This window comes from Antechinus flavipes, chromosome 3, assembly GCF_016432865.1.
Source record: "Antechinus flavipes isolate AdamAnt ecotype Samford, QLD, Australia chromosome 3, AdamAnt_v2, whole genome shotgun sequence".
NCBI lineage: Eukaryota > Metazoa > Chordata > Mammalia > Dasyuromorphia > Dasyuridae > Antechinus > Antechinus flavipes.
This window is the reverse complement of record NC_067400.1, coordinates 316,608,516-316,629,283: the sequence shown is the minus strand read 5'-3', so window position 1 is coordinate 316,629,283 and position 20,768 is coordinate 316,608,516. Positions and strand designations below refer to the sequence as shown.

At 34.8% G+C, this 20,768-nt stretch overlaps 2 protein-coding genes across 6 annotated transcripts in view; one reads left to right on the top strand and one right to left on the bottom strand.

The window, feature by feature from the left end:
• IQCB1 (IQ motif containing B1) overlaps positions 1-8,969 on the bottom strand; it is a 48,355-nt gene extending 39,386 nt beyond the window's left edge. For 2 of the 5 annotated variants that reach the window (XM_051985369.1, XM_051985373.1), the window contains exons 1-4: positions 8,206-8,709; positions 4,632-4,746; positions 4,112-4,274; positions 1,582-1,711 (exon numbers count right to left, since the gene is read on the bottom strand). In XM_051985369.1, coding sequence (XP_051841329.1) covers positions 1,582-1,711; positions 4,112-4,274; positions 4,632-4,731 — 393 coding nt within the window. In that variant the 5' untranslated portion in view covers positions 4,732-4,746; positions 8,206-8,709. Of the gene's footprint in view, positions 1-1,581; positions 1,712-4,111; positions 4,275-4,631; positions 4,747-8,205; positions 8,710-8,736 lie in introns of those variants that run through there. The other 3 variants (XM_051985371.1, XM_051985372.1, XM_051985370.1) reach the window with 3 other exon arrangements.
• Positions 8,970-9,039: 70 nt separating this feature from the next.
• Positions 9,040-20,768, top strand: part of EAF2 (ELL associated factor 2) — a 57,411-nt gene continuing 45,682 nt past the window's right edge. The window contains exons 1-2 of the mRNA XM_051985374.1: positions 9,040-9,227; positions 16,303-16,397. Of these exons, the coding sequence (XP_051841334.1) occupies positions 9,122-9,227; positions 16,303-16,397 (201 nt within the window). The 5' untranslated portion in view covers positions 9,040-9,121. The remainder of the gene's footprint in view (positions 9,228-16,302; positions 16,398-20,768) is intronic.

Genomic DNA, 20,768 nt, shown 5'->3' with positions numbered 1-20,768 from the left:
GCAATCTGGAATTATGCCCAAAAAGTTATCAAATTGTGCATACCCTTTGATCCAGCAGTGTTTCTACTGGGCTTATACCGTAAAGAGATACTAAAGAAGGGAAAGGGGCTTGTATGTGCCAAAATGTTTGTGGCAGCCCTGTTTGTAGTGGCTAGAAACTGGAAACTGAATGGATGCCCATCAATTGGAGAATGGCTGGGTAAATTGTGGTATATGAATGTTATGGAATATTATTGTTCTGTAAGGAATGACCAGCAGGATGAATACAGAAAAACCTGGACTTAATTGATGTATAGTATAGTGAATACAACCAGGAAAATGTTGTACACAGTAACAGCAATATTGTGTAATCAAGAACTGTGAATGACTTAGCTATTTTCAGAAATACAATAATCCAAGGCATTCCTAAATGATGAATGAAGCATACTGTTTGCCTCCATAGAAAGAACTGATATTGACTGATACATGTTAATTTTTTATTTTCTTTCATTTTTTTCTTTTGAGTCTTCTTGTAAAAAATGACTATTATGGAAACATTTTACATAATTGCACATGTATAATCTATATCCGATTGCTTTACTGTTTCAAGGAGGGGAGAAGGAAAGGAAATATAGAATTTGGAACTCAAAATATTAAATAAAAATATGAAAAGATGAAAAAAAAAAACAACCTAAGTGTAAGCCATCACATCCTGTACGTTTGCTATTTAGATCTACAAAAAGACCCCTGTCCATTCTTCTCACTATTTGATTTCCACAGAAAAAGTGCAATTAGGAAATTCCTAAGCTTTCTTGGTAATCAGAAGCAAAGAATTAATTTGCCTCATCTCTCTGTGTTGCTGTTTCATTCCTTTCATATATGATCAAAGGGTGTTGCTGTTTCATTTCTTTCATATATAATCAAAGAGCTATCAATGATCCTCTAAGCTAGTTTTATATACTCATTAAGAATCTTTTATGACCAAGTGTGAATGGCAATACTTTATACCAAAATGTTTTGAAAGGAGTAAAGTGCTATATAATTGTGAAAAATGTATTCATTCTTACTTGGAAATAAAATATTAAATATTTTTGTTTTGAAAACATTAAGACCTTATACAAGTTTATAAAGCATAGAAGATAGTGAAACACAGAGAGATTAAACAATTTTCAGTTTTCTTCTTGCAAGTCAACAGCTCAGAGAAAAATCTTACTCTCATTCTCTCCCTCTGAAGGGGTTGTTAAAAGTATTTAATTTAGAAATCTAAATCTTCCTTTCTCCCATGTTTCCAGAAGGGATTATATACTGAGCTGGAGACACTGGAAACAAATATGCCTTTGGACAGTTTTGAAGACTAGTGGGAGAGGGCAGCTTTAAATATAACTATATTTTCCTTTATATTCCATTTCAAACAGAATTTTATAACTTTCAAGTGTAGGTAGTTTTCTCCCCTCTTCTTCTCTTTGCTTGCAACGAAAAAAAAATTTCAAGTTGCTGTTTATTTTTTATTCTTATTTTCCATCAAATGTTTACTGAAAAATAATATTCTTTTCTTAAGACAGCAGTAATGTCGTCTTCAGAGTGCTAAACATATGCACATACCTCAACCGCACTGATGTAATATTTTTGCAATCGCCTTCCTAAAATGAGGAAATTTTCTGCAGCTGAAGGAAGCAATTCATTATAAAATTCTTCTGTATTTTCTGTTGGCTCCAAGCCCACACAGCATTGGCTAAAACAAGAACATAGTTTTGTGATTTGGTTTGCACTTATTATAAATGAAAATCGAACATTAAAGCTACCATAAATCTTGAACCTTTTTAGCCACAATTCCCTTTGCATTTTTTCATGATAAACATTTGCCTGATAAACAAAGGACTTTTCCTTCAAAATCAAACCAGTGATTTTCAGAAAAAGTAAGCCTATTTAGGAAAAATAAACACACTATAGATCATACTAATAGCATAGTACTAAAATGTCCTGACCACTTAGCAATCATGTAAAGTTTAGCTGCTGCTTTGAAGGAACATACAAGAGAAGCACTTAGTCACTCAAAGATGAGTGAAAAGTTAGATACCTTCATTGTGAGCCTGCATGACAAGGAAGATAATGATGCCCTCCCCTCTATAGTAATAAGGAAGAGGGAGGGTTTTTTGGGAAAATAAGAGTTGTGTTTTGGATATATTGAGTTTAGGATGGCTACAGGATATCTAAGGATATCTATCTAATTCATATCTAATATCTATCTAATTCAATATCTATCTAATTAATATGTAATATCTACCTAATTCAGTATCTAATCTAATAGACAGTTGATTGGGAAAGTAAAAGTTGAGTTTTGCTGGGACACTGATGCATTGTTGGTGGAGTTGTTAACGAATCCAACCATTCTGAAGAGCAATCTGGAATTATGCCCAAAAAGTTATCAAATTGTGCATACCCTTTGATCCAGCAGTGTTTCTACTGGGCTTATACCATAAAGAGATACTAAAGAAGGGAAAGGGGCTTGTATGTGCCAAAATGTTTGTGGCAGCCCTGTTTGTAGTGGCTAGAAACTGGAAACTGAATGGATGCCCATCAATTGGAGAATGGCTGGGTAAATTGTGGTATATGAATGTTATGGAATATTATTGTTCTGTAAGGAATGACCAGCAGGATGAATACAGAGAGGCTTGGAGAGACTTACATGAACTGATGCTAAGTGAAATGAGCAGAACCAGGAGATCATTATATACCTCAACAACGATACTGTATGAGGATGTATTCTGAAGGAAGTGGATTTCTTCAACAAAGAGATCTAACTCAGTTTCAATTGATCAATGATGGACAGAAGCAGCTACACCCAAAGAAAGAACACTGGGAAATGAATATAAACTGCTTGCATTTTTGTTTTTCATCCCGGGTTATTTTTATTTTCTGAATCCAATTCTTCCTGTGCAACAAGATTACTGTTCGGTTCTGCACACATAGATTGTATCTAGGATATGCTGTGATATATTTAACATGTATAGAATTGCTTGCCATCTGGGGGAGGGGGTGGAGGGAAGATAGGGAAAAGTTGGAAGAGAAGTGAGTGCAAGGGATAATGTTGTAAAAAATTACCCAGGCATGGGTCACTAAAAAGTTATAATTATTAAAAAAAAAAAAAAAAGAGAGAGAGACATCATTGGTAACTTTGGAAAGAGCAATCTCAGTTGAATAATGAGAGCAGAAGCCAAACTGAAATGAGTTAAGAGGCAGCAAGAGTAAAGAAACTAAAGGAACAAAAAAGTAAAGAAAGTAGAGGAATTGTAAACAGTTTTTAAAAGGAGTTTAACCAAAAAAAGGAAGAGATAAAGGGAGATGGCTAGCAAGGATGGATGGATCAAGGGCAGGTTTTTTTGAGGATAGAAAAGACATAGGAGTATTTGTAAAAAGCAGAGAAATAGCCAAAAAACAGGGAGAAACTTTTAGAAATGTGAGAGAGTGGAGCTAATAAAGAAGGTAATCTTGAGTGTCCTCTTTTAGACATTCAGAATGCAAAGACAAAAACAAAAAAGTTCTGGGCCTCCAGGAAACTAAGAGTGATTATTGCCAACAATTATGAAGTCTTAGACAAATTCAACTGATTGTGCTATTCTCAGTGTCTTTTGAAGACAGAAGACCTATGCAGGAAAATTTTACTTTAGCATGTGAAATTTGCTTAGTTTTAGGTGGTAGCTGAAAATGGGATTTGGATTTCTGGACCATGGTTTAAAATAAGAAATTACAAACTCTGGATCAGAAATTGAAAATTTCTGATACTCTCCCTATTACATAAACTTTTAACATAGGAATAGATGCTAAAGATAACAGAAAGCCGGAATTAGCATAGGATGTTGCTTATTTAACATTTTATTTTATTTTGGTTGGGATGGAGTACATCTAGATTTGATTTCCTAAGATTTTTAAAAACAATACTGATTTACATATCTAAAACACTACTTTTTCACTCATTTATAAGTCTCCCAAGAAAAACAAAGAAAATTACAACTTTCCATTCTCCAAAAGACTAGCTAATGGTGTTTTCCTTATAAGAATGTAACAGAGATTCTAGGATGAAAAGTAGAATAAATTGAGCAAGAATTAACTCGATTCATTTCTTCATCTTTACCTTAATATTTGTGCAAGTTGGGAAATAGTCATCCAACCACCTTGGATTTTGGTGTCATCTTTTCTAAGGACCAATAGACAATATCGAATGAGATCATAGCAATATATGTCCTGCTTAATCTTCTTTAATTCTGAGCTTCCCAAAGGGGCACTGTTTAAAATTTCTGAAGCAAAAGAAAACAGAGACACATTTAGTTACTTCCACCATAATTACCATAGCTTTTAAACATTATTTAATGATAACTTTTAAATATATCAGAAAGCAGCACAGCTTGTTCAAAGATACTTAAATATTTAACCCGGTTTTGATGATTATATTTCAGGATTCAAAGTAAAATATACTGTTCAATATCTCAGTTATTTCCAGGAAAGAAAATGCAAATGTGCTCTAGAACAACAGTCAATATAAGATATACATGTACAGTTTAGAATTAAATGATTAAAATATAACTTCCCAAAATAACTTTGGAAGTCGAGATTATGGTTTCGTTATTCAAATATATATTATATAATGAACTTACCTTTTAATTTCAACAGAATAACAGGAACATTCTGTTCAGGGCTTTCTGTAACTTCAGCAGCTAGAGACAATATCCTTGGATCCACAATGACTGATTCCATTTTCCACTAATTATCCTTTAATAAAAAAAAGTATGTAATACAAGTCAGGTAAGATTCCTATCACATTGTATTATTAAAATATTTTAAATGGGGATAATAGGAGGTTAATAACATTTCACATTTGTAACATCAAGTTAAAATTTTAAAAATCTATATATAATCTGGTATTATAAAAAAAGTACCAGATCTGGAGTCAAAGTTTTATTACCATCTAGTTCAATTATCTCTATGACCAAATGTATCACCTGAGAAAAGCCTAGCTTTGAAACTATGGGAGCACCTGGACAAAAACCATAATAGAAAGCAGAAAGAGCTTCATTAAAAGTAATAAAGACTAACAAGTTTCCATTAGTAAGAGGAATCCTCCATTAAAATCCCTGCAAATTAGAAACCAGATATGTGAAACTTTCAACATTACAGGCTTACTCAACTAGGACAGTCCTTTTTTATTTAACTACTCCCAGATATGTGCTCTAGAGTTAAGCTTCTTAAACTGTGGGTAATAACCCCATATGGAGTTGGGTAACTGAATATGGGTGTTGTGAAATTATGATTTATTATCAGTAAATGTTTTATTTATATATCTATATGCCCGAGGCTGAGTAAAAATTTCTCAGGTGAAAAGAGATCGTGAATGGGAAAAGTTTAAGAAGACCTGTCCCAGAGAGTGATATAGGTCACATTCAGTTGTTCTGAGGTTTCCTAATAGTTCAATAAACAATTCAGCATCTTAGATAAAACAGTGGATAGAGCACCAGCTCTGAAGTCAGGAGGACCTGAGTTCAAGTTTGACCTTAGATATTCAACACTTCCTAGCTGTGTGACCCTGGGCAAGTCACTTAACCCCAACTGCCTTAGCAAATAAAAAGAAGAAGAAGTAGAAGAAGGTAGTTCCCCAGTCCAGATTCAAGCAGTCGTCAGTATAAGCTTAGCAGGTGATGCATATAGTTCCACGATCAAGTTTAGAAAAAAAATAACCATAGTTAAAAGCAAAAGAGGGAAACTGTGTATATATGTGTGTGTGTGTGTGTGTATATATATATATATATATATATCTTTCTATAAAGTATTCAGATTTCCAATCTCCCAGTTGTCTCAAGTCACTTCATCTCTGGAAATATAGAAGAGTCCCACCCACAAGACATCTTTTATCATCAGAGAATTCACACAAAAAAGGACAAAAATTGCAATCTTATTCTTCATTAGAGAATTTATACAGGAAAGAAACCTTATAAATATAATGCAAACAGAAAAGCCTTCAGCCAGAGGACATTTTAATGAAAAGAATTTATGCTGGAAACAAAAACCCTATAAATGCAAAAGGTATTTCCAGTCAAGAGGGCCTAGAGTCGAATTCGAGCTCAGCCACAAGTCACTTCCCCTCAGAAGTACCTCACTCTCCTTGTCTATAAACATATTCCAGTCCACCACAAATCTTTTGACTTGAAGTTTAGGCAATTAAGTGATTAGATTAAGCATCTTATACTTAATTAGTATCTGACAATGCTAATGTTCATGGAAGCAACATGATTACAAAAACAAAGTCCTGAAAGAATGCAAACAGTTGACTTACAATCACATAAAAAAAGTTTTATATAATTCCATTTTCTCCAACTATTGCTACCATCCACGCTTATCAGGAAGGTCAAAAGATCTCAAATCACCTGAAGTATAACTCACCAGGAATGAAAAATGCCCTAGGACTTTTTTTCTCAAACAAATCTGAAAAGAATTTGACTATTCTGTGAAGTAATACCTGATTTGTTAAATGTTAATTTACTATTGTTAAATTGTTAAATGTACTACTATATCTGAGACTACATCCTGAATAGGTTATACATATCCAATCATTTAAAACATATTTCCATGTTAGGTCATATTGTGAAAGAAAAATGGGAATAAAAGGGAAAAAAATACAAGAAAGAAAAAGCAAACAAAAAAAGTGAAAAAAAGATGAAAAGTATGCTTTCATAAGCATCCTATCTCCACAGTTCTCTCTCTGGATGTGGATGGCATTTTACATTCCAAGTCTATTAGTATTCTATGTTAAGCATATTTTCCAGTCACTTAAACTGCCTCAAACTTATTTTAATATTTACAATTCAGTAAACATGATTCAAATTAATATTTAGAATTAAGTATTGTTATAAGCATCAGTTGTACTATATTGTAATGAAATACTATACTAAAAATACTCATGTTTATAGTTTTTGTAAGGCATTTCTTCCTTTATAACTAGTTTTTACTTTTATCAGGGTGCCTCTCTTTTGCTTCCTCTAATTTATTGTTTCTAATCTAGTCTAAAGAGATGATTTATACATAGTTTTAACACTGTAAGTTAAGGACTTATAAGTTCTTAAAGAGATCACAGAGCTAATTTAGTCCAACATTTTCATTTTATCAACAAGGGTAATAAGATAATAAATACTAATACTTACATATGGAGTTTAAGATTTACCAAAAAACTTTACTAATATCATCACATATCCACAACCACCTAAGGAGGTAAGATGCTATTATTATGCTATTATTTTACAAATAAAGACACTGAAGCAGGAAGTGTTCACATTTGAAACCACATGTTCACAACTCCAGTTCTCTAACTACTACTCTACCCAGCTCTCACAAGATATTAAGGAAATTGCCTAGTAAATTACATAACTGATTCTCTGTATCTGGGCCTAAAATTAGTCTCCTGATTCTATATTAGTGCTCTTTCTAGTATATACGCTTCCAAAGGGTGAAACATTATTAACAATGAAAAAAAACTAAGTAACACAATTGACAGTCACAGATGGAAAAGTTTTCAAGATGGGCAAATAATTTTGGTTTGTTTAGGATTTTAAAAATTTACTCCCATCCCTTGGCATTCAGTATTATTATTTAGTTCAAGTTCATTCCTTTATCTTTTATGGAAACAAATGCCCTACTGTATGGAACCTGATGCCTCCATATAAATATGTGACTAAATTGTAAATTCAGCTAGCATATACATGATGCATTAAAAGTTTGAAGAATGCTTTGCAAATATTTCATTGTATCACCCTGAGAAGTGGGCACTGTTATCAATATCCCTATTTTACATGACTAACCCTGATTCCATAGCTAGTTAAATATTTAAAGTTGCATTTGAAGGGGAGGTTTTCTGATTCCAAGTCCAGCATGCTATCCACTGCCCTACTTAACTGCACAGAAGGCCCACAGTTCAAAGAAAACTAGTCAATTTCAACCTGCCAATTTTCTGCAGGGTGGAGCAAAGGGAGGAGAGTGAAAGAAAAACAGGGAGGGAGGAACTAGCCCAAACCACTAAGATGGTAACACAATTCAAACATTGCTGTTTGAATGGGTCAGGAACTGAGAGACCTGAGTTGAAATCCGGTCTTGGACACTATCTGTGTGATTCCTGGGCAACTCAAGTTTTCTCAACTGTAACAAGAGATAACAGCATCTACCCCGCAGCTTTTGGTACAGTACCTGGCATACATTTGGCGCTTAATAAAAGGTTGTTTCTCTCGGCCCCCTTTGCTTATGCTCAGCACACAAAGCGTTGTTTCAACGTTGCCCAGGTAACCGAGCTGTCTCTCCTCCAAAAGCTCCAGGGAACCTGCTCTACAAGGGGGACGGAGGAGGGAAGTTTCACGCATGAATGGGAAAGGACACTCGAGGGTGAGCCCAGACTTGGGTCTCAAATCGCAATCCACCACTAATCTATCAGCTGTGCAATTAAGGTCAAGGAAGTCCCTTCTAGGCCTCTCTAGGTTCCAAGATCCGCCCGTGTGGTTGGCGTCACGGACGTCCAGAGTACCTCAGGCCGAAATGCCACGCGGCGTAAACTTCCTTTCCCTAGATGGAAGCCGAAAATTCTTCCGCCGACTGGGCAGATCGCAAAGTTCTCTGTACCCATCCGCGCCCCGCTGCCCCGCCTCCTTTTACCTCCACCCCACCATCTCCGCCTCCCCCGCCCCTTCGTTTTAGAACGTGCGACTACAGTAACCTCGCTCTTACGTGGAGTTTTACTAAGGGACGACCATTTGCGGCTGCGGTCGTCCACGTCAGAGCGAGGGGCAGCAGACGTAGTGGCCAAATGACGAATACTTCACTCCCCCGACGGTTCATGAGCGAACGGCGGCTGCGCAAACCAGCGGCTGGCGCTCGCGGACCGAAAACCCTTCGGCGGCTCCACTCAAAGCTCCCATAGCCACGCCCCCAATCCCCCTTGGGTTGTCAAGCAACAGCCAATCCACGCCTCCGAGGCTCCACATTGGCCCGTTCTGGGCTCCGCCCCGCACCCCGACCAGCATGCAACCGGGAGCTTGCAGTAAGAGGCCGGCAGGCTGTGCCTCCGGGTCTAGGTGGCAGGTGGCGTGCTGCCTAGTTGCGGCTAAGGAGGATGAATGGGCCGTCCGGAGCTCCGTATTTTGACAGCCGGGAGCGGGTGCTAAAGTTGGGAGAGAGTTTCGAGAAGCATCCGCGCAGCGCCTTCCACACCGTGCGTTGTGAGTGGGGCAAGAAGGGGGCTATACTTCGCCTACATTACTGGCCCAGTGGGTTTTTTTCACTTGTGAATGAGTCCCCGAAGTCTCCGGAGTATTCCTCACAAAGGTCCCCACTTTTTTCCTACGGAGAAAGGTCTTTCTTGTCTTCTCTGCCTCGTAAACCCTTTTTTTGTGGGTGCCCGGGGGGGGGGGAGACATAAAAGAGAAGCTGGGGGGGAGGGGTTGAGTGACAGTCGGTGACAGGCAGACAGAACTCAGGTGAGTGACAGGGAGAGGCTTCTGGTTGTTCTAGGGGTTCCGAGGTGACGGATAGATAGGTTCTCCTGATGTTGAAGGGAACAAATGAAAGATGAAGTGAACCTGGAAGCGTTTTGCAAGGCAGCTGGTGCCATGCTAGTATCATGGAGGTTGGGGAGGGGAGCGGCGGCGGCGGCCGGGATCCACAGTTCCTGACCTCTTGCCGATGCCGTGTTTTCTTTTCCCTCCCTCTTCCATCCACACTCCTATCAGTACCCTAACCACATGGATCTTGTGAAGACATTCGCAAGATTCTCATTTATATTCTTTCTTCAACATTTATTAAAAGTCCACTTTGGAGAAAGTAGAATTTCAGGGGTTTAAAAAGATCTCCTTTTGGTCATCTATGATAAATTTAGCTCTTCTCAGCAAGTGATCCAAGAAATTCTAAGAGATTTAGGATTTAAAATACTGTCGGGATCCAGAGGAAGAATTGTAGTGACTGAATGCAGATGGAAGTATGCTATTTTCACTTTTTTTCCCCCTTTCTCATGGTTTTTCCCTGTTCTGATTTCACATTTCACAAATGACTATTTATGAAGATATGTTTAACATGATTGTATATGTATAATCTATATCAGATGATGACTTGCTATCTTGGGGAAGAGGGAGGTATAGGAAGGAAAGAAAAATTTGACTCAACATCTTACAAAAATGATTGTATTTTTACATGTAATTGGAAAAATTACAAAAATACTATTAGCTGGTAGAAAAAAAGAAAAAATGTATCTGTTCTGGAGTAGTTCCACGTATTTTGGAATTTAACTCAAAATATTTGATATGAAAAAACATTTGGATATCTACAGATAGATTAATGATTAGATTTATGTTTTCTGGGTACTAGTGTGGCTCTCTGCTTCCACCAAAAAACTGGATGTTTTCTTTTTCTTTCTCTTTTTTCTCTTCCTCTTTCTTGGTTTTTCTTAATTTGAAAAATGGTTATGGTTGCCAAACTGAAAGAAAAAAATTTAATAGAGAAGATACCAAACTAATCAGGTGGGTGATAGAGCTTTTATTTGAAGGTAAAGTACTCAGAACACTTTAGTCTGAAAAATGTAGAAGCTTGAAAATATCTGTTTCATCATGAGATGTGATTGAAGTTCATAAAATCATAACATGATAGACATGAGCAGATGGTTTTAAATCAAATAAAAAGTACACCTTGTACAAGAGCTAAATAAGGTATTAACTTGTTGTACAGGTTATCTTTACATTCACAGTCCAAACTATACTTGAATAGGTATTCAGGCCTAGAGCGTTCCTGACAATTGATCATTGAATCTCTTCTTGAAGACCAATGAAGAGGTAGTCACAATGAAGAGTAGTCTCTACTACTGAAGAGATCTTAAGATCTAAATGTTAGAGATTTTTTTTCTGACACATTTGCTTTCCTAAAGTAGACAAAGTAGGTATGCACTCCATATTCAAGCAAAACAAATCTAATTTCTCTTTAATATGACAATCCTTTAAGCTGTCATGTGCTCTTGTTCTCCACTACAGAGAGTAAACAAGTTTTCTGTGCTATAATACCCACTTGATTATTTTTTTGGCTTGGTTATCAGTCTCCTTACTAGTCTACTATCTTTCTTCTGGATATATTCCAGCTTTTAAATGTTTTTCCTCTTGCTTCAGATGCTTGCTAGTTATGCATCCTTGGGCAAGTCATTGTTTGCCTCAGTTTCCTCATCTGTGAAATAATGATAATAACATCTACCTGCCAGGATTGATATGAGGATAAAATAAGATAATAATTTTAAAGTGCTTGGCACAATGCCTGGCATATAGTAACACTATATAAGTGTTAATTGTCAAATGTGACAGTTAGTAATGGACATAATAGTTCAGATTTGTTCTGTTTAGGACATCTTCAACATTTATTGATGCAGCCTAAGATTGCATTAGCTTTTTTTGGCTGTCATGCACAGGACCTGCTATATTCTAAACCCCTAGGTTTTTTTGTTTTTGTTTTTGTTTTTTTTTACTGCCCACAAGAACTGTTGTTTAATGATGCATGTTTCTCCTATTTTGTAATCTTCATAAATACAAAGAAGTTTCTTTGAATCTAATTAGAGTACTTTACATTTATCCCTATTAAATGCCATTTCATTAGATTTATCTCATCATCCTACCCAGTCTGGATTTTTTTTTTTAAAACCTAACTTTTAAACAACATGTGAATTATTTTCTGTGAGCTTATGTCATCCTTGTCATTTACAGATATATTGAACAGTATGGAGCCAAGGGCAAATACATAGGGCTATCCACAAGATACTTCTTTAATCAATTCATTAAGACTTCTCTCTGACTATATAATTCAACTAGTTCTGTATTTACATAATTCTACTAGCATCTTATGTACAAAGTACACTCTGTCATTGACATATCCCTAATGTACATACCATAAACCCTAGGAGAAGAGGAAATGAGATTAATTTGATATGGCCTGTTCTTTCTGAAGCCATACTGACTCTTCGTTATTGCTATTTTTTTTTTCAAATTGCTCATAAACCATCCTTTATAGATTGAAGAAATTTTCTTCCTTTGCTGTCATCTGTTATCATCTCATTTGCCATTAATAATGATCCTATCACTTACTTTGACCTTTCATTGCATGCAAAATGATTTAAAAAAAAAATGTTTTCCATTAGTATTTATCACTAAACTTTGGTGCTCCTGATGTTTTTCTTAAAAAGACTGTCATTTTTAACCTGCTATAGCATTTCCTATATGTATCTTCTAAAATTCTAAGTTGATCAAATCTCTGTGAATCCATATATGTCTCTTTAAACAATTTTTTTTTTCTTCTTCAGAAGTATTTTAGTAATAACCTTAGAATGGGGCATTAAGGAAAACAAGTGATATTTGAATATTATCCTGGCATTTTGAGATTGACAGTCATAGGAAAAATATTCTCTCATCTTGGCTCTTAGCTATAATCAAAACAAAAGTGAGCTTGATGAACCATAGTTCCTTTCCAGTGTGTCATTTTAATTGATAAGTCCCTATTGAGTATGTATGGTGAGCATAGTAACTTGAAGGATACAAAAGAAGGAAGAAATAGTTCCTGTGCTCAACATTATAATCTTGTTAGAGAAACAGTGTATAAGATGACTAGAGATTAGGACTGCACAACATTTTAACAACTGATTATAGAATTATATTAGATGTCTGGTAATTCAGATAATAGATATAGTCACCATAAAAGCACCATCTGAGAAGACTACTATACTCCAAACCTAGCTTCCCACATTGTTAAATACTGATGTGTTGTGGATTCTGCAGTGAGAGACCTAGGCATAGAATAGAAAGAGAAAAGGAGTACAAACTCCTAAGGAGGCACCTTTTATACTACCACTATTTCCTAAGCTCCCATTTATTTTCTTTTTTTCTCTTCTCACTGTATTTCCTCCTCTTCCTCCTCCTCCAACTTAGGCAGCTATAAATAAAAATTTAGAATAGATTGTAGTTTTATCTGAAATATAGATGAACATTCCTTAAAGATGTAAAATTACCATCTATGTACACCTTTCTTACTTAGGACTTATGAAGAAAAAAGAGAGAAGGCACTTGCTAAAATAGAGTAAGATCAGGCAGTAAATAAATATTCATTAAGAACCTGCTATGTGCTAGATACTGTAGTAAGTGCTGTGGATACAAAGAAAGGTAAGAGGCAGTCCTTACTCCCAATCTAATTGGAAAAGATAACATGCAAATAAATAGTTATTTTCTAATAAGCTAAACATAGGATAAATTGGAAATATCGTTATCAGAAAGACACTAGAATTGAGAGGAATCAGAAAAGCTTCCTGTAGAGAGCGGAAATCCTGGGATTTTAGCTGGGACTTAAAGAAAGCCAGGAAATAGAAATATGGAAGGAGAATATTCCATATATGGGAGATAACCAATCAAAATACCCAGAGTTGAGTTGAGATATGAAAATCTCATTGAAAGAATAGCCAAAAGGCCTTTATCACTGGTCACAGAGTATGTATGAGTATTTGAAGGGGGGGGAGGGTGTGTAAGATGTAAGAAAACTGGAAAGGTTGTGTAGGGTTCTGGATTACAAAAGATATTAAAAGGCAAAGGATTTTATATTTGATTCTGAAGGTAATAGGGAGCCATCAGAATTTATTAAATTGGGCCGGGGATGGAAGATGGGAAGGGTATGGAGCTGAGTGGGAAAGGGTGTTTTGTGGTATGAGATGAGAAGAGGAAAACAAAGGAGTTCTCAGTGATAAATAGTTTTGTTTTGTTTTTAAAGAAAACATGAGACCAAGCTCTCACCTAAGTAAGTGGGGACAGGACTAGTCTTGGGTTATTTTAGGAAGGATGAAAAGGTTTAGAAAAACTGTTATGGTAAGGGAATAATGAGTTAACTAGAGAGCTATAAAAGATTGCCTAGCAGCACTGAGAGATTAGGTAACATTAATTTGTAATAGGCTCACAATTTTTATCCAGCAACACAAATGTAACAGTGAAACTAGTGGATTTGGGGAACCTTTTCATACCTGCTGTTTCTCTTCCAGATTAATAGTAAGAAAAATAAATATAAAGACATGAAAAGGTTTTGATGCTTAAGAACCATGTAATGGGGAGAAGAAACAGACAATGTACTGTCACATATTAGAAGGAAAACCAACTGGGTAGAAGTAAATGACTTCATTAGTGTGAGGTATAAAACTATGTGTTTATAGTGAAAAAGCAGAAATAATAGAAGAATCTACATTCTGTTATGTTTATTTGATGCATTAAGGTTTCCATATCATATTGATGAGGTAAGTAATATGTCTTCTTCATACTACATATGGAAAAATCAAAGCTCTCACATTAAATGATTTGCCTATGGTCATAAAGTAAGTAGTAATTATCACTTCTTTTAAATCCTGGACTCACTCAGAGCCTGTGTTAGTTATGAATTCATTACCTCAGCAGCCCAATAGTACCCAGTACCTTAACATTTGAAAGATCACTATTAATACAGAATATTCTTAAGGGTGTGTGCTTCATTTATTGGACATTCCAGTCTCCATGAAATCTGGGTAATATGACCAACAAGAAGGGTAAATATTTTTCCAGTTCTTACTCATCAAGAAAAATCCTAGCTGAAAATTGTCACAGTGACCTCCACTTCTACTATTCTTCAAACTCCATTTGGCATATTTATGCTTTCAGCTTCTCACCATCACTCATAATCATTGTTCCTAAGAGATTCTGGCACAAATTCCCATTTCATAGCACAATCTCTTCTTCTATCTTATTCATCCTGTGTACTTACTTACATATTGGTACTTAACAAATATTTGATGATAGTTGCAGAGAAAGGCAATTTTGCACAATAGATAGAGAATTGTAGATAGAGAACTGACTTTGAAGAAAAACCTAGATTCAAGTTTTATCTCTATAAGACTGGGAAAGTCAAATGACCTTTCAGAACCCCAGGTAACTAAGTTGCAAGGCAAGTTTAGATCTGTTTTAGTAGAGCTTCCTTTCCAGGAGTTCACTATGTAAATGAAATCATAAATGCATACTAAATCTTTGCTTATATTTAAATATTTTGTATTTTTTTAGTTTTCTTTATATTCTCTATATACTTATTATATGTATATAATGTATCCTATGTTAGAATATGAGCTTCTTGAGAAGATTTTTTTTTCATTCTTTGTATTTGTATCCAAAGCACTTAACCCTTTGGTACATAGTAGGTACACACAAGTAATAAATAAATAATTGTTGAATATCATCTGAAACTAAAGATCATTGTTGAAGCATATTTTAATTTTGCAAGGAACAGTGAATATTGCTATTGTGAATTTCTCAGAAGCACTACCAGAATTGTTTGGCCATATGTATTAAAATGAATCATTCTTATATTATATCACTCCCATAAAGCTATCTTAATATTTTATAAAGCTTCTAGTATTGGTTACAATACTTTATTTGCAGAATGCTTTATTAGATGCTGTGAGAAGATATAAGTAAGTCAACAATTGGAGTTGTTTGCACTGGATATTGCCTTGTTGTCAAAAGGCTTGTATTCTTCCCAACTGTAATCCTGATTGCTTTTCTATTGGTTGATGACATCGGAGTCCTGAATTTCTAAAGTCTCTCTGGGTGTAACCTCAGCTGCTATCATGCCCCACCTGTCCTTTGATTGATACTTTGGAGCTGGATCCTGCCTCTCATTTCTCTGGGTCATCCTACATTCAGATTACATTTTGGACATGGGGTTTTGGGTTTTCTCTCACCCTGTCTTCTCACTCTATCTCCATATCTACAATGAGCTCTCAAATGTCCAACTTTTCCACACTGAAAACATCGACGAGTTTCTCTAGAATTCCTTTGCCAAGAAGGACCTTGTCTTTCCATGTTCATCATAGTTTGGGTATGATAAGCATAAAGTTATAATTATTTTTTAAAAATTGTATGTCTCACATATATATTCTTTTTTTTAAAATTTTATAATAACTTTTTATTGACAGAACCCATGCCAGGGTAATTTTTTTGCAACATTATCTCTTGCACTCAGTTCTGTTCCGATTTTTCCCCTCCCTCCCTCCACCCCCTCCCCCAGATGGCAAGCAGTCCTATACATGTTAAATATCACATATATATTCTTTTCTTAGTCATATATAAAGAAACAAGCTGGATTGAAGGGTTTTTTTTGTTTCTGTGATTATTTAAACATTTTTTCAATATTTATAAAACATATCCAACTTTTGATATTTTAAGTAGCAAATTTTACAAGTTGCCAAGATTGGTGGTGTTGTTTGTTTTTTAGATGACTTTAAACCTGCATCTATTGATACCTCTTGTGAAGGAGATCTTGAAGTTGGCAAAGGTGAACAGGTGACAATAACACTGCCAAATATAGAGGTAAGCATTGTCATCTATTTAAAATAAAACATATTTAAATAGGGAAGCATAGTCTGAATTAGAGCTAAAAGAAAATTAAAATTTTGAGTCTGAAGAGTTGAAAATTTTCAAACACACACAAAACGTTAATTCTCTAATTAATAATATGAATTGTTTAATAGTTCTAAGATTTTTAGCAGCATATGCTATTAATTTGAAGTATTTATTTAATCTGGTGTCTAAAAAGAACCCTTAAAAATTTAATTCATTTAACTGATGTCAGGTAAAATCCTTTTAGAAATGTTTACTTTTTTTTTCAGAAAAATATCTAAAGAGATTTTTTGATAGAATGTTCCAGCCAAGAATTGACTATAGTTTGTTTATATTTTAGGGTTTTTTTCAAAATTTTGAATTTAACAGTTAAACAAATAAAACATGTGCCTTCATATTTACAATAGAACAGAAAAAAAGGATTGTGTTTTGAAATTATGTATCATATGAATCACTCTTTTCTTTTTAAATATATAATAAATTTAACATGTAACTTAAAATTGTCTTGCCTGTCTTATTTCTTTTGGCCTTCTCTTTGCATTAAAACTGCTTTAATCGCACTTTTTTTCCTTTCTTTCTTCTCTTTTGGGAGAGAAAGGGCAACTCTTTTCTTAGACCCTTCTCCATTTTGACTTCTTCCCAATGAAGAAAAAAGAAAAACAAAACTTTTGTTATTGATTCATATTTGTCTTAAATACTTTGTGTTCCTTTCTGAGTTGTCCTAAGGGAAAATTGAAAATATAGTGCTGAAATTTATATAGTATTAATACAATACTTGTTTGAATTCAGTTTAATCCAGCAAATATTTATTAAATACTTATTGTGATTGCCCAATTCTACAGTTGTTTAGCTTACAATCTACTAAAGGGATATGGCACAGAAAACTCTACTATATAATGAATATATAAAGTGCTATGTGAGGTGCAAAGAAGGAAAGAGCATGATCAACTATTAATTCGTAATCTAATAAGATGATCTTATTATGTCTATTAAAGATTGTCTGGAGCCTACTAACCCAATTCTTCAATCGTTGAAAAGCCTTCATTTAGTAACAAACACTACCATGCTAGACTAGCTTCAAATTGTATTCTTGACAATGGATGATTCTTTCAAATTCGTGTTGTGTGTGTGTGTGTAAAAAGATTTAATATGGATTAGGTTTTTTTTTTGTTTTGTTTTTTTAACAAATGATTGCCTCTTGCTGTCCCCACCAGAAGAACAAGGATTCCTATATTGAGGATATTTCCTTTGAATTCCATTCATTAATATTTATAAATTGTCCACTGGATCTAAAGTATTCTCACTTTCCTTAAGAGTTAATATCCCAAATTAAAAGCAGCAGAGATCAGGAAGAAGTCACAGACTTTGAAATAGGTTGTTTCTTAGAGTTTTTTCCCCCCTTTTCCTTCTAGTTATCATGAGAATGTTTTATACCTCATATTTTGTTATATGTCTCATATGTTCATATGAGACTCTGGTCACTTGCTGACCCAATAGGCTCTAGATACTGCTTGAGGGAAAAGCATAAAAGCTAATAGCACTAGCACTAGCACTAGGGTATTATTAGTATTTATTTCATTTCCTGTTACTTAGAATGTTCAGTGAAAAGCCTTTTGTGTCTTTGTTCTCTCCACATATTGAAAAAAGCTTTTTCCTTATTCAGAAATATACTCAAAAAATTAATGGATTCCTATATCAAGGAGACCTGGCTGTGCACAATTTAACTCATGGCCTAGAAGTAAATATTTTTGTGTACTGATTGAGTTTATTCTCAGGTAAATCTGATTAAATCATAAATCATTTTGACTCACCTGAGAAAGAGCATTAACATTTAGTCCTTGTCTACATCTCGTGAAAAAAGTGAAAGGTAAAAGATTTTCTGTTTTTAGGCGAGTACTCAAGCTAATAAAACATTGAAAATAGAAGGTGCTTTATTTAACTCAACAACAACAATTCCAATGAATTTGTGCCTAGAACTATAAATAGTTCTTTTCTTCTCTACTAAGTCCTGTCTTCCCAGGAATTTATGTAGTCCTCCAGGTCTTCATTTATTTTTCTTTTTCTCTTTCTCATCTATAACTTTGAGGTGTCTACTATGGGGAAAGATGGAGGAGAGACTTTAAAATTCAATACATTTAAACACTTGAATGTATTTGATTTTATAAGCTGATATATTCATGTAGGGAATTTAGTATAGGGAGTGAGTAGTGTGTGTCTATATAGGGGTGTGTGTGTAAATGAAGACATTTTTTAAAGTACTATTTTTAAAGGAAATAAGAAAATAAGTCCAGGAATATATTACAGGATGTATTTATTAAGCAATATACTAAGTGCTAGGGGAGATAGATTATCATATAAGATGTGATCCTTTCCCTCAAGAATCTAAAAGTTTAGTAAGCACCTTTGAAAAATCCTTAATAATCATAATTTGAATAATGTTGTATGATATGTATGTTGATAAAGTCAGAAGAGTGGAAGAGCATAATTCTGGAAAATCTTTGTCTTTACATAGCTTCTTTTACTTACTGTTCTACCTCCACTGTAATACTTGCTAAGCTAACTAACATTATTTCAACTTCTCTGCAAGAACCTTTAATATAAACTCCAAGATGGTGGTCCTATCTAGACATATAGAAACTATTTAGTATAGAGTCAAATCTTATGAGGGGTTTAGCCACGATGCTAGAGATTTATTCGTAGTTCTGCTTCTTGAATATGCAGCCTCAATCATCTTTGGAAATTAATAATAACCCACCTTGGTTTTGTAGTCCTAGGACAATCATGAGAAATAAAGAACAGAAAGTATATTCTTGAAGAGACTATGCTTTTGCTCTCCCCCGCATTATGAAAATATCCCCTCAGATAAACTTTTTCTAAAATCCTCAGTCACCATGGAAAATGTGAGAAAGTTATATTCTTTCTGGAAAAAAAATGAGCATTCTCCCACTAGCTGGTAATTTTATAATACCCAAAACCTTCTAATTTAATAATCCTAAGAATATTACCTTATATTAGTATAGTATTATATACTGTTTAGTGTTTCCAAGTTTACCACATTTACAGCATCATCAGTAGCTTGTTTATAGATTTGTTCTAATGAGAACAATGTTACAGGTTTGATTTCTATATGGGCCAGTAAGTATCACTATATTACCCAGCTACAGACTACTGATCGCAGTCAGAACATACACTGTTCATCACAATGAGAATGCTAGGTCAGAGAATATGAATAGATCATTGTTAAACTTTTCATAAAATTGATATAGTTGAAAATGCCCTGATTTAGACATTAGAAAACTTGGGTGTTCAGTTCTGATCCAAGCTGTGACTTATTGGCTTTATTATTGTTAATAGCTGGCCTGTTTGTCTCACCAGGATAATACATTGGATAATGGACATAAGAGTATTGGAAGGTATATATCACTATTTGGATATCAGATGTCATACTCTGGAAAGCTCCCTTAATGAAGGGCCCTTGAAAATCCTGCCTGTCCCCCAACACCACTACCCTTCCCCTCAAAAGCCAATTGACTCTTACTATCACTTCAAAAAGAGGCAGATTTAGTCCACCCAAGGCAGTTAAGTGATACATTAGATAGAGTGCAGGGCCTGGAGTAAGTAGACCCAAGTTAAATCTGGCCTCAGATATTTACTAGCTGTATCACCCTAGGCAAGTCATTTAACCCTGTAAGGAAAAACACTGCATTATTTTTGTCAAGAAAACCCCTCCTAAGGACATCTGGATGGTGAAGTGAATAAAGTATAGGCCCTGAAGTCAGGAGGAACTGATTCCAAATCTGTCCTCAGATTTAACACTTAGTAACTGTGTGACTCTGGGCAAGTCACTTAACACCCCAATTGCTTCAGCAAAAAAATCCCCCAAAAAACAATGCCTCCAAGAAAAGTCTCCTTAAACATGGGTTCACAAATAGATATGACTAAAAGAATTGAGCAACAATATTAATCTACCCCTAGTCAAAGTACTTTGCTATGCTGCTCTTCAACATATCTTGGCAGGGACTTTTAAAAATTTTAACTACTGCCTGCCACAAGCTTGAGATCAATGCCCTTACTATCCTGGAATTAAAATCTATTATTGAAGTTAGAGATGAATCCTTATGGAAGCATGGCCTACCTTCTGTATGTTCAGGAGATCTCTGGGTAATTTTTCTCTTTGTATTAAACTGTTTTAAAAAATAAATGGACAGTGGCCAATATTCAAAATTTAGGATGATATTAAATTTAGGGAAGAAAGAAAATCCATCTTAAGAAAGAAAATACATGGATCAGGATGGGGATCAGTGATCTCATCTCATCATCATGGGGATCAGAGCTATGCTT